Here is a 14,029-nt window from a genome sequence, read left to right as displayed (position 1 = left end):
AAATGTAGACAGAACAAAAACCTTTTTTTTTTGCACTGGCAGAGACTAATTTCACTGTAGCTGTCCAGCTATAAATATTTTACTTCAGAATTCACATCTTTGTTTCCTACAGCAATTTAATATACGAACCAAAGTGATAAAAGCAAACTTCTGAATCAAAGAAATAACCATGAACTTTACACTTTACTTTCCAGCATAGACTTGGAACCTCTATGTCTTTAACAGCTATTTTGCTTAGATAGATGATAGAAAAAAAATCACTTTCTTGCAAAGCATTAACACACATTTTCCCTCACTTAAATACTTCAATTTCAAATACATGAAAAAAATGTACTCCCACAACAGCACTGTATTAGGAGAAAACTATTTTAGTTCAATTAAAATGTCTAACTATCTACCCTCAAACCTATCTAAACTGTAATTTTCACTTTGAGCACTTCCAACATATTCTCAGTTTTGTTTTCTTTTATCAGCTTCTTAAATCAGGTCCTGAATTCCAAATGTTAGGAAAAAATAGTCATTAACTGCTAGGTAACAGCAAATTTTCCAATTTAGAAAACTAAATTACACACACCACAAAAATATGTGTATTTTGCTAACTGAAATTTCATATTAAAATCTGTAATAACAAAACACTTTTCTGGCTCCTAGAACTTGCTGAAGTAGAAACTAATCTGCAATTCCAGGCCAGTTTGAAAATGGGATGGGGAAAAATCTTAATAAAAAACAAGCTTAAAGTGATATACAGCTCCTGACACAGTTTAAAATATGTTCTGGTGTAGAAGCTTTTGGTGCCCCCCCAAGTGCTGCGTAGTAATCGTGTTGGACTTTTTATTCCAACAGGATATACAGATGGCTGACCCTCAGTTTACCAAAGAGTTACTCTGTTAACCAAAGAGCGACCTCATACAGTTGAAACTGTCTCTCAAATTGGTGTGTTCCCACCTTTCCCACACCTATTTTTTTTCAAGTAGCATGAAGTAGCAGCAGAAAGCACAATATTTTAGCCATCTGAGCATGTAGTATTCTTGAACTACCCCACCAATTGGGAGTGCTCTCTGTTACATCTATCTTTTAAAATTGGAGCCATTATAGCAAATTGTGCAAATCTACAGTTGGTCTTCCATAAAGAGGATTTTTAACCCACTGAACATCTTCCAAGCAGTTCTTCAGATCTCTGACAAGATACCATACAACACACACTACAATCTGATATTCCCATGTATCTACATTCAGTCGTTCAGAAAACACTCATATATCACTTAAAAAGTTCCAAAAATCAGGGTAGTTCTTTTCGTAATAAAAGCTAATAATTAAAGAAGTGCAAAAAAAGTCCATATATATTAAAAAATTGGTTTTTTCTCCTCCAGATAACATACCAACATCTGGAGTCCAGCTGTGAGAAGCAAAAGCTTATGATACTGGTTGAGCTGCTCTTCAAAAATGCACTGGTTAACACTTGGCACACCCTCAGGCATTTAAAAAGATTGTACTGTGACAGCCCCAGTGGAGTGCCAGCATCCTCAGAGGCAGCCACAGCAGGGTGGAGAAGCAGGAGCCTGGAGTCTCTCACTAAAACTGGTCACTTCTGTTCTGATGGGAGCCACAACCATTTTGTGGCTGGAAGAAGCAAAAAAGGCTGTACAGCACCTGTTGTGCACAGAGGTGAGATGAAGACCAGTATTGGTAAATAAACATCTTTCAAATGTTGTAAGTAGACTTTAAAGAATACAACAACCAAACAGATCCCCCAAAATGCCTGCAGCAAACCATAAAATCCAGTACCAATCCTAAAAAATGTTCAGCATGCATTCTCTTTTAGGAGATAGACACTAGCTACTGAACATAATTCATTGCCCTAGCCAAACTTTTCAACAAGGACAGAGCAGTCTTGCAGATTAATTTCACATTAACAAAAACATTATCATACAGAACATGCTTGTGCCTTCATGATTTTTCCCAATCAAAAAAATCCATTATAAGCTTCAACTTCACAAATCTGCTGAAATTGTTGTCTTTGTTATCCTCTTACCTTCCCCCTCCTCTGGTTGTTTGTGCCCTTGTCACTTCTGAAAACTACTAATTTCTCATGACATATTCATACAGCATACTTGTGCACTTCTGTTACCTGTGTTAAATACTGAAAATACCACCAAAAAAAATAAAAAAAATGAAAGCAAGAAGCAAAAAAGTAGGCTCTTTCCAAAAGTACCATCACCCTCATCAAGTAAGACTCTGGATTCAAGCTTGTCTGCTTTTTCTGTCTCTGCTGTATGGAAGGGGAAATAACAGGAATTTACACATGGAATATTACATAATTTGCTTACTTAAAATGTCTTCAGAAATTTTCCAGAATGCAATCCCTTAAAAATATTTCTACTTGAACTGTGGCTATCCATAATTTCAGTTCACTACCAACACCCTTACATTTTTTATTACCTTTCCTGGCCTCATTAGAAGTTAGCAACAAACTGTCAGCACCCTAAGACTTCAAGTTTGAAAAGCACTAGGCCCCCTGTGGGCATAAAAAATAAATCTACTCCTCTTGCCCTGAGTAATAATAACAATTAATAAAAACCAAAAAAAACAGATCACTTTCACCAAGGTAAAACAGCACAACCTGCTAACACAAACAGAACATCACTTCTATTTTCTCCACACAAGGCAGCTGGGGGATGATGCATGTGACATGCAGAGAGAGGCTGATGGAGTGGGGTTTTCTTAGCCTGGAGAGGGGAGCTGTAAAGGAGCAGCTCAATGCTGTCTACAGCTACCCAACAGATGAAGGGAAGACAGAGATGAACAGTGGAAGGACGAGAGGCAATGGATGCAAGCTGGAACATTGGCAATCCCTACCAGCCATCAGCAATTCAGTTTATTAGTGATCAAACTCTGGGAAATGCTTGCTCATAGAGGTTGCAGAGTCTCCAGCCTCAGAGATTATTTAAAACATTGATTAGATATTCCCCCTTGAGCAACTGGTCTTGATGGTGGTGCTGCAAGGATTTGAACCATATGGCTGCCACAGCCACTTCCAGTCTGAATTGTTTGATGGTTCTCTTACTATCCCCAACAAAACAACAAAACAAAACCAACAATAAAGAACAAACTGAAACACTGAATTTCAGTTCTGGACGATGCAGAAAACTCAACTGCATTTTCTAGACCAAATGAAACCAAACAGAATAATAGGACAAGGCTTCTCCTAATATTTAGGACGACAGATTCACTTTGTATCCTAACAGGCTCTCTTTTACTTAAGATGCTTGCATCCAAGTCTGCCTGGTTATATAACACTTTAGTTAAAAGAGAAAAACAAAACAAAAACTTGCCAAGCTGACATATGTCTAGAAATGAAATTCTCAAAAAACAGTCTGAGAAGATTTCAAAAATTGTTTTGAAGAAAATAAATATACTAACAAGTCTAATTCACATCCTTTTTAAATTTAAACTGGCAATTATTTGTGCAAAAGCCAACATTGTACAAACAACAAATAAATCAGAGACTGAACAGATTTCACATCTGCAATGTTGCCACTGGATTCATCATATCTAGGCAGCTGTCATTCATAAATCAGCAAATGCTTCACTGTATAGGTGAAGCTGTGATGTGTAAGCTAACACATCACTAGCTACAACTGGTTTCAAGGCAATTTGAACCAGCAATGGAAGTATCACTGATAAATACTAAATACTGCAGTTTATCAAGAGATCAAAGCTTACAGCTACAGCAATTTATTTTGTTGGTTCAGATTTAGCTTTTCATTGCTTTACATGGTGTTCAGTGTATCAGGCTGGACATCACTAGTCTAGGTGTTGTGCAAGAGATAAAAAGAATTACAGATTCCATAAAAACAACCAAGTCATACAAGCAATTGCAGCGCAAAGCATAAAACAAGTAATCCTCTGTAACGAAAGCAAGAGCTATGTCCCACAATCAGAAGTTAATTCTTTGGTAATGAAAGCAATTATGAAACTCTGGTAATAATTCTTTGTATATTAAAAAAAGATCAGAGCATTATCATAGAGGAAAAAAAACTCTGAAGCTCATCACAATAGCTGTGGAGCTATTTAAACTTCTCTTAAGAGCTATGTCCTTTTAGAAAGTTTACAAACAAGTATTCAGGTAATTCAAGTATCAGGTATCTGCTAGCAGGAGCACTTAGTAAGATATCCTTAATTAATGTGTTTATCTAACAAATGTACTGATATAATTAATAAAAGAAGCAGAGACCCACAAGAGCTGCTGTCTGCATGCCAATAAAGTTTTGTTTAAAGACAAAAACAAAATACAGTGCTCAAATCTGCAGCTGCTGTACTTAACAGACAAAAATTTGGGGACTGGGTTCCCAATTTCCTTCATGTTTTTGCTGGCTTTGGGGGGGAGGTTGTTGTTTTGGGTTTTTTTTAATTAAAGGACTGATATTTTACAGCATACTCATATTTCTCAAAGCAGCACAACACAGCATCCATTTTGAAACAGCTTCAGATTGAACTAGAGGACGCCTAGAAAAGAAAACCAAAACCATAAAACCACACACTATACCACAGCTCCATTTTTCATTAAGTACAAGAGCAAGAATTTCTGTCTGGTGGGTAATTCTTCTTTAATACAAATCAGAATTAAAATCTTTAAAGCAGGTTCAACAATGGTTGGCAGCACAGACTCAGGCAACCACAGCTCTTATTTTGCCTTTCCTTACTCCCTTAGTAAAATCAACATGGACAACACCTATTTTGCCCTACACTAGGGCTTGTGAGAACTGGTATTAGAAAAGGTAAGTTCCAGTTCCTGGGTATCACTGCTGTGTTATTCACAGCTCAGAACTGTTAGGTACCATCATTTATTTTACCCATGCAAAATTAAAGATGATGGTTACAATGCTTCATTTTTAAACACTTTTTTATGCAACCCTCTCACCTTTTTATAAATGCCATCTAGTAAAGAATTTCAAAGGGCTCTGCTTCTTTAATGAGGCATTAAAATACAGTCACACGACAAAAAAGCAACTCAACTAAGTCTCTTAAACCCCTGGACTTACATTATCAGCTTTTATGTGCCTGTCAACACTCAACAGTAAGAAGCAATGGTTTGCTCTTTGCCTCGAATTTAAACTTTCCTGCTGAGAGCTTTAACTCCTTACAAACTGTCAAAGCTTTGACACTTCAGCAGAAAGTAAATCTACAACATGATGCAATGGCCAGGTGTAGTCTCAACCAGCCACTAGCCACTAATTTACTAGTGGCCATTTAATTCACCTCAAAAAGCAATAAACTAGAAATACTTCCCACCCTCCATGTACCCACACTGCTTGCACATCAGCCCTTTTAAATAGGTAATAGTTCTGTCAAAGAACCAGGTACAGTTAACTTGCCACTTTAAAGAAATGAAACATTTAAAATTGTAGAGATGTCAACATACGACTAAAATGCAAATTTATTTCCAATCCAAAAGCTAAAGTAACAGTGCTGCATTTTTCAAGAGAAGTAAGTGCAAAGTGTTAAATTGGAACTTCTTTATCCAGAATACTTCTCTGAGTATCTACAGCCTGGATCTCACCTTCAGTGCAAAAGTTCATTGGCATAAAGCTCATTATTAATTCCTTTAACAAAGATGCCAAGCCAAGTGCACCTGTGAAAGAGTAAGAGTTGGACGGATTTCCATGGTCAAAAATGTGAAATTCACTGCTGGGAACTATTCTGCTTGGTATAAGCTAAAATATTTATATCATTATTTTAGTATACAGAAAAAAAAAATGACTGCACAGATAAGCCATGCTGTTTCTTTACAACAATAAAATGAGACAGAGACTTAAAATGAGAGCCTTGAGATACTACACCTAACAGCAGTATACTGAAAAATTATCCTTTCCCTATTCTTCTGCTCCTTTCACACTGTAATTCCACAGTATACAAAACTCCTATTTAAGTCTCCTAACCTTGATAAGGACTTGATACCACCCTCATTCAAGTGAATGGAAAAAGATCTCATAATTAGCCTCAAAGATGCGTGACTAAGTTACAAGATAGCATTTTAACAATGCATTTATGAAAATATTAGTGTTTTTTTAATAATAGCAGGAAAATAAAGCTCTTTTTTTCTCCTCATGATATAAAATAAGAAACTAGCCTTGTCTAAAGGTCAACCATTTCTGTTGAGAATGCACAACACTGAGACAGCTCTTCCATTCTCCCCAGTCCAGGCAGTTACTGGGGTGGTAGCCACAAGGTACTACACAGAAGTTACAAATACATCTATGGTTTCAAAAGGGGAGATGAAGGAATTAAACAAAAGCTATCTGAGGTTCTGCCAATGTTGGCATATCTCCTCTTTCAAATACCTTAAATACAGTCTGGCATGGGATTTTCTCTCATCACTAGAAGGACTTCAATGGACTTCAAATGCCGAACAAATCCTTTGACTCACTGTGTCAAACCCCAAGAGAAGCATTTGACAGCAGGAAAAATAGGAACAAGAATGCCAAGAGTTAAAAAGTTAAGTTGAACTGATTCAGCATTCAGATCAAACAAGTACAGTTCTTCCTAGATTATTAATGAGTGCTGCAAGCAACCAGGGGCTCTGACGCAGACAAGAAACTGCACATCACAGGCATTCCAGGAACTCTGGTCTGCCCTCACTGGAACAAAACCCTGGTAAAATATGCATTCCCTCCTGTTTTAAAAGCATGGCACCTCTCACTGCTTCTCTGTCCATATACATACAATAAAAATGTTAGGCACAAAGTACTTCCTTCATCAAGGTTATGATCTGCAGAATTTTTTTCTGAGAATCCTCTAGCATCTCTAGTAACTTCTGAAATACTGCAAACAAAAACCACATCTTTCACACCCTCAACACACTACCAAAATAATAAAAAACAAAAGAAACACAAGAAGAGACAGCAAGTCTTCTCACCAGCCGCAGCTTCAAATACATATTTTTTGAGAAGGCAGGAAGAATACAATGATGTTTCAAGCAATGGTTACACAATCTTGTTAGTTCAAATGGAAAGAGAAGGGCTTTTTTAGCTGAGCATAAGACATGTCTGGGAAATATGAGTAAAACACAATGGATGTGTGAAACATATATTTCAGAAAGACAAAAGAGCCAATATTATCAAACTTCCCATTTACTTAGAACTGTTTAACAACCAAAGAATAAAACTTGATATACAGGAATAACCATGTCCAAATGTAGCAGATTAGAAACAGCAATTTTAGTGTAGGTACTCAGCAAAAAAATTCCCCATACTTTTTCAAGTGCAAGCTCAATATCATAAATTAGTCCAAAGGGCTAAAATCCAAATCCTTCTTTCAGACTGAATGGCCCTTATCATTAGGCAGGTCGGAGATAATCCTGCAGATATCAAAAGCTATCTCTAGGATATCTAGAAAGAAACAGTCCTCTTAATCAAGTTTTAAACTGGCCTGAGTGTATCTCATTATCAGGGCAAGCATCACACTCCCAATGCACAGCTGAACTTTACAGGGGGAGGGAACAGCAGAGGGCATGTAATAATGAATTAAATACTGTAAAATCTCACAGAATACAGTTTTAAGCCTTAGAAGTCAGCCAGCTTGAAATATAGCCAATTTCAACAAAAAATAATTCAGGGTAATGATTTCAAACTCAACATTCACCCAGGTCTTCTGGCAACTTCCTTGCAGTTTTATAATAATTTCCTATGGTCACCTATCACTGCTGGTCTGGACCTGCACAAGTATGCTGGTATGGACCTGCACAAGTTGGGGAAGAGAAAAAGAGAAGTGACCAGTCCTCCAGAGAAAATGATGATGATGATGATGATGATGACGATGACCTTGGCTTCATACTTTGCACACATAAATGATTAAAAAAGTGCAGGCATAAAGTCGCTTGGAATTGTTGTTGGCATTGTAGTTCTGCTACCAACCACTGTCTCCCTACAGTAACAGGAGGTGAAACAGAGTTTGGCATAGGTACGGATTTTTACATCAAGAATGCACATTTAAGAATGCCTTACCAAAAGTAACTTCTCCTTTGCCAGTCTTGTCAAACAGCTGAAAGGCTACTATGAACAATGCGTCTGGAGCACACAGGACTGATTCAAATGCCACAAACTCTTGAAAGGATATCAACCTAAAGGACGAAGGAAAAAAAATAGCTATGAAACCAACTTGCTCACAAAAAACTGAAATACAATACAATATTGATTATACAAAATAAATAAGACCACAATGAAAATATGTTCAAAATGTATTCAGTAGGGATTAAAATTTATCCTAAAATGCCCTATCCCCAGTGCTGTCAGGAAGCCTTTATATCACTAAACGGAAATGTCTGTTGAACAAAGCATTATTCCTCTCGGCAAGTCACAACACAACATAAAATAAGCAAAACACTCAGCATGGCTACTCACCTCAGCTTTAATGTCTAACTGAACTGCCCTCTGGGGAAGCCTACCTCCCTCCACTGGCAAGACAGGGCCAATAAAGACATGAGTAACTTCCCTCAAGACTCAGTACTTAGCACTTTTGGAAAGCAAATCCATTCAAGACCTACATGCTGCCACTCACTTCAGAAGGAACCGATCAGAATGCCTTATCTGCTTGCTTGCAACTTATTAGTCATCCATCACAGCCCTCCAGTCCTGCATGTTGAGTCACAAATTTCAATCAGTAGTCTGCATGTTCTTCCTCAGCCCAAGAGCAGTTTATTCAAATTCTTCATTACAGCCCGGTTCCTAATGTGCTAGCACAGTAGTAGGGCATAGATAAAAGCAGAGTTGTCCTTCCAGAAGTTAGTTCATAAGCAGAAATACATAATTAGACAACATGGCATTGTTTCCAGCAGTAGGTTTGGTAACAGCAAAGACCTTGAACATTCTAATTTCTCAGCATCACACCCAAGAGTTCAAATGGAGATCAAACTCCTATTCTTAAAGAGGCAAAGACCAACTACTCTTCTTTCTCCTGCTTCTTTAATGTCTAGGCTGTAGAGTTTAAAATCATCTTCAAATATGTAGTGGCAGGGCCTGCTAGCAGTCTGGGATAGTTAAGATTGCTGTCTCTCAGGCTGCTTTATGTCAGTGTAGCAGGCACGTAGCTTTAATGGGTTCATGTGGCAGCAGCTGGGGAACAAGGATTATTTCTGAAAAGCGCAAAATTCAGTGTACACACAAACCCAGGGAATTTTTAATGGAAATTAACTAGATCCTTAGGACTTGGATCCAAAGTGACACTGCAGCCAGTTCAATGAATGTATGCAATAACAGTGAAGAACTAACAGTTTGAATAAGTTGGAAAAGATATTTTTTTCCAGCAAGTTATGATTACCCATGACTATACAGCAATATCCAGTCACCTGTTTTACGGGAATTCAGAGATTATGCTGAGTTGGAAGGGACCCATCAGGATCATGGAGTCCACCTCCTGGCAGGACCATCCCCAAGAGTCACACCATGTACCTGAGAGGATTGTCCTTCCTGAACTCAGGCAGACTTGGTGCTGTGACTACTTCCCTGGGAAGCCTGTCCAGTACCCAACCACACTCTGACTGAAAAACCTTTTCTTGATATCTAATCTAAACCTCCTTGAACTCAGTCTCATGCTGTTTGCTTGAATTCTGACACTGGTCACGAGAGTGAAGAGTTTAGTACTTGCCCCTCCTCTTCCCTTGTGAGGAAGTTGAAATCACAATGAGGTCTCTCCTCAGTCTCCTCCAGACTGAACAGACCAAGTGACCTCAGCCACATCTGATATGGCTTCCTCTCAAGGCCCTTCATTATCTTTGCTGCCCTCCTTTGGGCAGTCTCTAGCAGCTTAATGTCTTTTTTATATTGCAGTACCCAAAGCTGCACACATTATTCAAGGTGAGGTCACCCCAGCTCAGAGCAGAGCGGGACAATCCCCTCCCTTGCCTGCCTGGTGATGCTGTGCCTGATGCCCCCCCGGACACAGGTGGCTCTCCTGGCTGCCAGGGCACTGCTGAATCATATTTAACTTTCTGTCCACCAGGACTCCCAGGTCCCTTTCACAGTGCTGCTTTCCAGCCTCTCATTCCCCAGTCTCCTTATATCCAGGGTTGTTCCACCCCAGGTGCAGAATCTGGCACTTTCCCTTGTTAAACACTTGGTGAATGCCTATCTCCCTAATTTGCTGAGGTGTCTCTGCAGGGTCTCTCTGCCCTTGAGGATGTCAGCAGCTGGCAAACTTACTTAGTACTCCTATGAGTCCTGCATCAAGGTCACTTATGAAGATGTTGAAGAGCACAAGACTGAAGACGGAGCCTGCAGAGCTCTGCTAGTGACAGGTTGCCAGCCTGATGTCACCTCATTCACTGTAACCCTTTGTGCCTGACCTGTAAACCAGTCACTCACCCATCATATAACTGGGCCATTCAGCTGTGTGCTGGACATTTTGTCCAGAAGGACACTACGACAGTACCATAAGCTTTGCTGAAGTCTTAAAAGATTGCATCTACTGTCTTTCCTAGATCAACACTTGAAATGTGCTTGCTGCACATCAGCAGCCAAACATTCACAGAGTAACAAGCCAATTTCCATGAGGAACATGTTCTCATGAGAAGATTGAGAAGAATAATAAAAGAAGACATTTCTTTTAAAGAAGCACAGCACAGAGAAGGCCTAAACGCTGTTCTACACTACCTCTCTCAATATACCTGCAACAAACAAAAATAAAAGAAATGTAGAGTATGAAATGGCCTAACAAATAATTAACTCTGAGAGCTTGTCACCATAAATCATAACATAGTGCAAAAAGTAAATAAAAAGAAAACTCCTCAGGTATTCTTAAGATTAAACTCAAAATTAAGGATGTCAGCAAACATATAGGAATGCCTTAAGCTTTACTGGCAAAGAAATCTGTGCCTTGTTACATATCACACGTTAGCACACGAGCAATCCATCAGTCCTTTAAATGCCTTGGGAGCTCTCAGTACTCCCCACTGTTAGACACAGACTACATAGGCTTTCAAAGGAAGAAAACTTCCATCCCTTCTAAGACAAAAGAAATTTTTTCCGGAAGTAACATTTCATTTAATTTTAAACCAATATATCATAACCTACTCAGTTTTGTATTGATGAATATTTACTGTTACAATGTGACTTACCAGCTATAAAAAGCTATTCTTATTTATTATTATTGGCTACATACCTGACAGAACAGTAAACAGATCCAAAGAGTACTCCACTGAGTTCTGTTCCAAAGATTACAATACATGCACACATTAAAAAACAAAAAGAACAGCAGGTGACAAGACTCTAGAATAGGATTGTTTGGAATTATAAATGTAAAATCTCTGTCAACACCATTTTGGTAAAGCTGCTTTTTTGTGTGAAACAACCTGCACGTGTCCTTACCAACAGTTCACAATACAGTGATTACAGCACAGAAAAGAAATACAGCACCTATCCCAGCAGAATCCCAGCACCATGTTAAGAACATATGCTATGTTACTAGGCCTGGGTTTGATTAAAACTCCATGTATTAACACTGCTACTAGATTTTATACTAGTAGAAGCATGTTTTTTTAGTACTTGGAAGCAATAACCCCCCTAATAAGTCACAGATAAATGCTTAGAAAAACCCTATATCCATTTTTTAAAACAATTATTCATAGAACTAGGAAGATTTAAAGTGTGCAAATTGTGTATTTCTAGCGAGACTGTTAAAGAAGAGACATTAATATCTGCTGTGCCAGCTGAATTCAAATTAACCCAATTTTTACATGTTAATTAAACCAGCTATTTTCTTCTTATTGTATTTTTGCTCCCTAAGTAGACTAGCCTGCTAGTGATTCCCAACAGATCCATTCTAACGACGACGTATTCATTTACTTCTATTATGACCATACAATACAGTAACTGAGCAGTAATTTTTCAGTCAATTACACGTGTGATTCTTAATGCTTAAAGAAGCTGAAAAAAATGTGTACTACATAGCCATATGCTCACTTCTCTATACTGCACAAGGGTAGTTGCCTGGGTAACATGTTTTCTCTCTGGTTTAGCATCACCCTTTTGGGTTTAGCATAACCCTCCAGTGAATATCATTAGGTGTCATTAAACAGCACATGTTAACGTGGACTTCAATATACTACTTAAGAGTTATTTCATATACCTAAACAAGTAGTCATTTACGTTACAAAAGCAGAGAAAAACCTAGTGATTTTAACAGCACAACGAAATGAAGCTGAAATGTTTACGAAATTTTATTTCAGTTTTGAAGATATTCCACCCAAGTAAGTCAAAGTCTTCCTTCACCTTCACATCCTCATTACCAGTGCCAATACTGTACAGTTTATTCAGGAGGGTTCAAACCCTGATATTTTAAAAGCATCCACAAAGAAGAGCACCATTCTAAATGTAACAACAGAGTATGGTGCAGCAAAACCACTATTTCTACTCTCTCCTGTCTTCCAGGCTCACACCCATGGTATTTGGATACTCCATAGACACAACACATTCCCACCAGAGAAAGTCTGCATGTAGCCACGCAAAGAAAAAACCCACCTGCGTTTTATTACCTGCTGTAATAATACATACAAATGCAATGATGAAGAGGTTTTCTTCAGAAATCAATGCAGATGTTTTTACTGTATCAGCAATTTAAACATGGTAACATAATGGGACACAAATTGAAGCTACATATATTATTTTACACTGCAAGCTAGGTAAACTAAGTATAGTGTAAATTGGTGCATTAGAGGATAAATTTATATCCAATAATAATGGAAAATGCTGGCATTTCTAAGTATTATTTTTGAATACTTTGTCCTTTCTAAAAATAAAGCATATGGTATTTCTTAGTAAAGTGTTAGTTACTACAGTCCAAACAGAGACATGCAGTAAATACTTATTTTGGTAGGCAGATGTTTAAAAGTACAACAAAAATCTAAAAAATTATATTACACTAGGCAGGATGGAAAATACCTGGCCTATTGCTGATAGGCCTTTAGAAAGCTACTGCATTTTGGGGAAATTTCTGATCCAACTGAGGCCAAATGAAGCCTTCTTTTTTGTTTTTTGGGTTTTCTTTTTTAAACTAAGGTTAGGAGTGAGAGGCTTAAGCCAGGCTCCTCAATCTGTTTCATACGAACAACAACCACCCAATATAACACTTATTAAAATCTATGTTATTACCAGTTGACTACTTTGAAAGGTTTCTCTGGCAAGGAAAGTATTTCCTTTTCTTAGAGGAAATACTTAAAAACCCTTAAAAACATGCCTCCATATGAGAACAGCAGAAAAGCCCACCATCAAATAAACTCTGCCCTGGCTTAAGATGGAGGCAAAACCTGCTCCCATGGCAACGGATATTCATTGAACAACAGAGTATGCCTTAAGAGGTCTCGTACCTTTGTCACAACAGCAGCTCATGTAGACCCTCAAATCCTCAATCTCTGGCAATGCAGGAACTGGGCTAGACTTACATGAGATTTTGTCTATAGTAACCACTGTGAGACTGTATGTAAGAGCTATGGTTCTTTTCATTTCACACTCAGAACTTCTTCAGCCCTTGGGTAAGAAAATCTTTGCCCATCTAAACGCCCTGCCAGTGAGTCTGAAGTCCTTGTGCTGTCTGCCTTTTACCTGTGTACTTACCCAGTCAAGTACTTCACACTGATTACACTTGGTACGTATACCTAACTTGTGACCAAAACCAGAAAAAATTAAAAAGCATTCTAAAGAGTGCTAGCAACAGCCCTGGTGGAGGCTCAGACCCTTTCAGTGACAACTGGTCATGCTCAACAGTCATGAACAACAGCTGCTTCTTCAGCGCAAAAGAGGGATCCAAGACAGTGGATAAATGTTTCTGGAAATAGCCTAGCAGTATTTTCAGAAATGCACTACTTTAAGTCACTAACACTGTAACAAAATTAACTTGTCACTGCTCTTGCAAACTAGCTTCTATTTTATAATAGAAATAATGCTAAATTACTGAACAGATTCTCATGACCTTAACCGTGTGTAAGCCCCTAAACACTGACAAGCCTATTAAAAATGAACACCAACAAAAGCTGGTTTGT

General features: G+C 38.2%; 1 protein-coding gene across 5 annotated transcripts in view; it reads right to left on the bottom strand.

Moving 5' to 3' along the window:
• The window catches only part of SLC25A13 (solute carrier family 25 member 13), a 98,303-nt gene that overhangs the window by 54,530 nt on the left and 29,744 nt on the right, over positions 1-14,029 (bottom strand). For all 5 annotated transcript variants that reach the window (XM_041408834.1, XM_041408833.1, XM_041408835.1 and 2 more), the window contains one exon: positions 8,004-8,119. In XM_041408834.1, coding sequence (XP_041264768.1) covers positions 8,004-8,119 — 116 coding nt within the window. The remainder of the gene's footprint in view (positions 1-8,003; positions 8,120-14,029) is intronic.

The sequence above is a fragment of the Onychostruthus taczanowskii genome, unplaced genomic scaffold (assembly GCF_017590055.1).
Source record: "Onychostruthus taczanowskii isolate IOZ18803 unplaced genomic scaffold, ASM1759005v1 scaffold3, whole genome shotgun sequence".
Lineage (NCBI taxonomy): Eukaryota > Metazoa > Chordata > Aves > Passeriformes > Passeridae > Onychostruthus > Onychostruthus taczanowskii.
The sequence above is the reverse complement of the archived record's forward strand: the minus strand, read 5'-3'. Positions and strand labels throughout refer to the sequence as shown.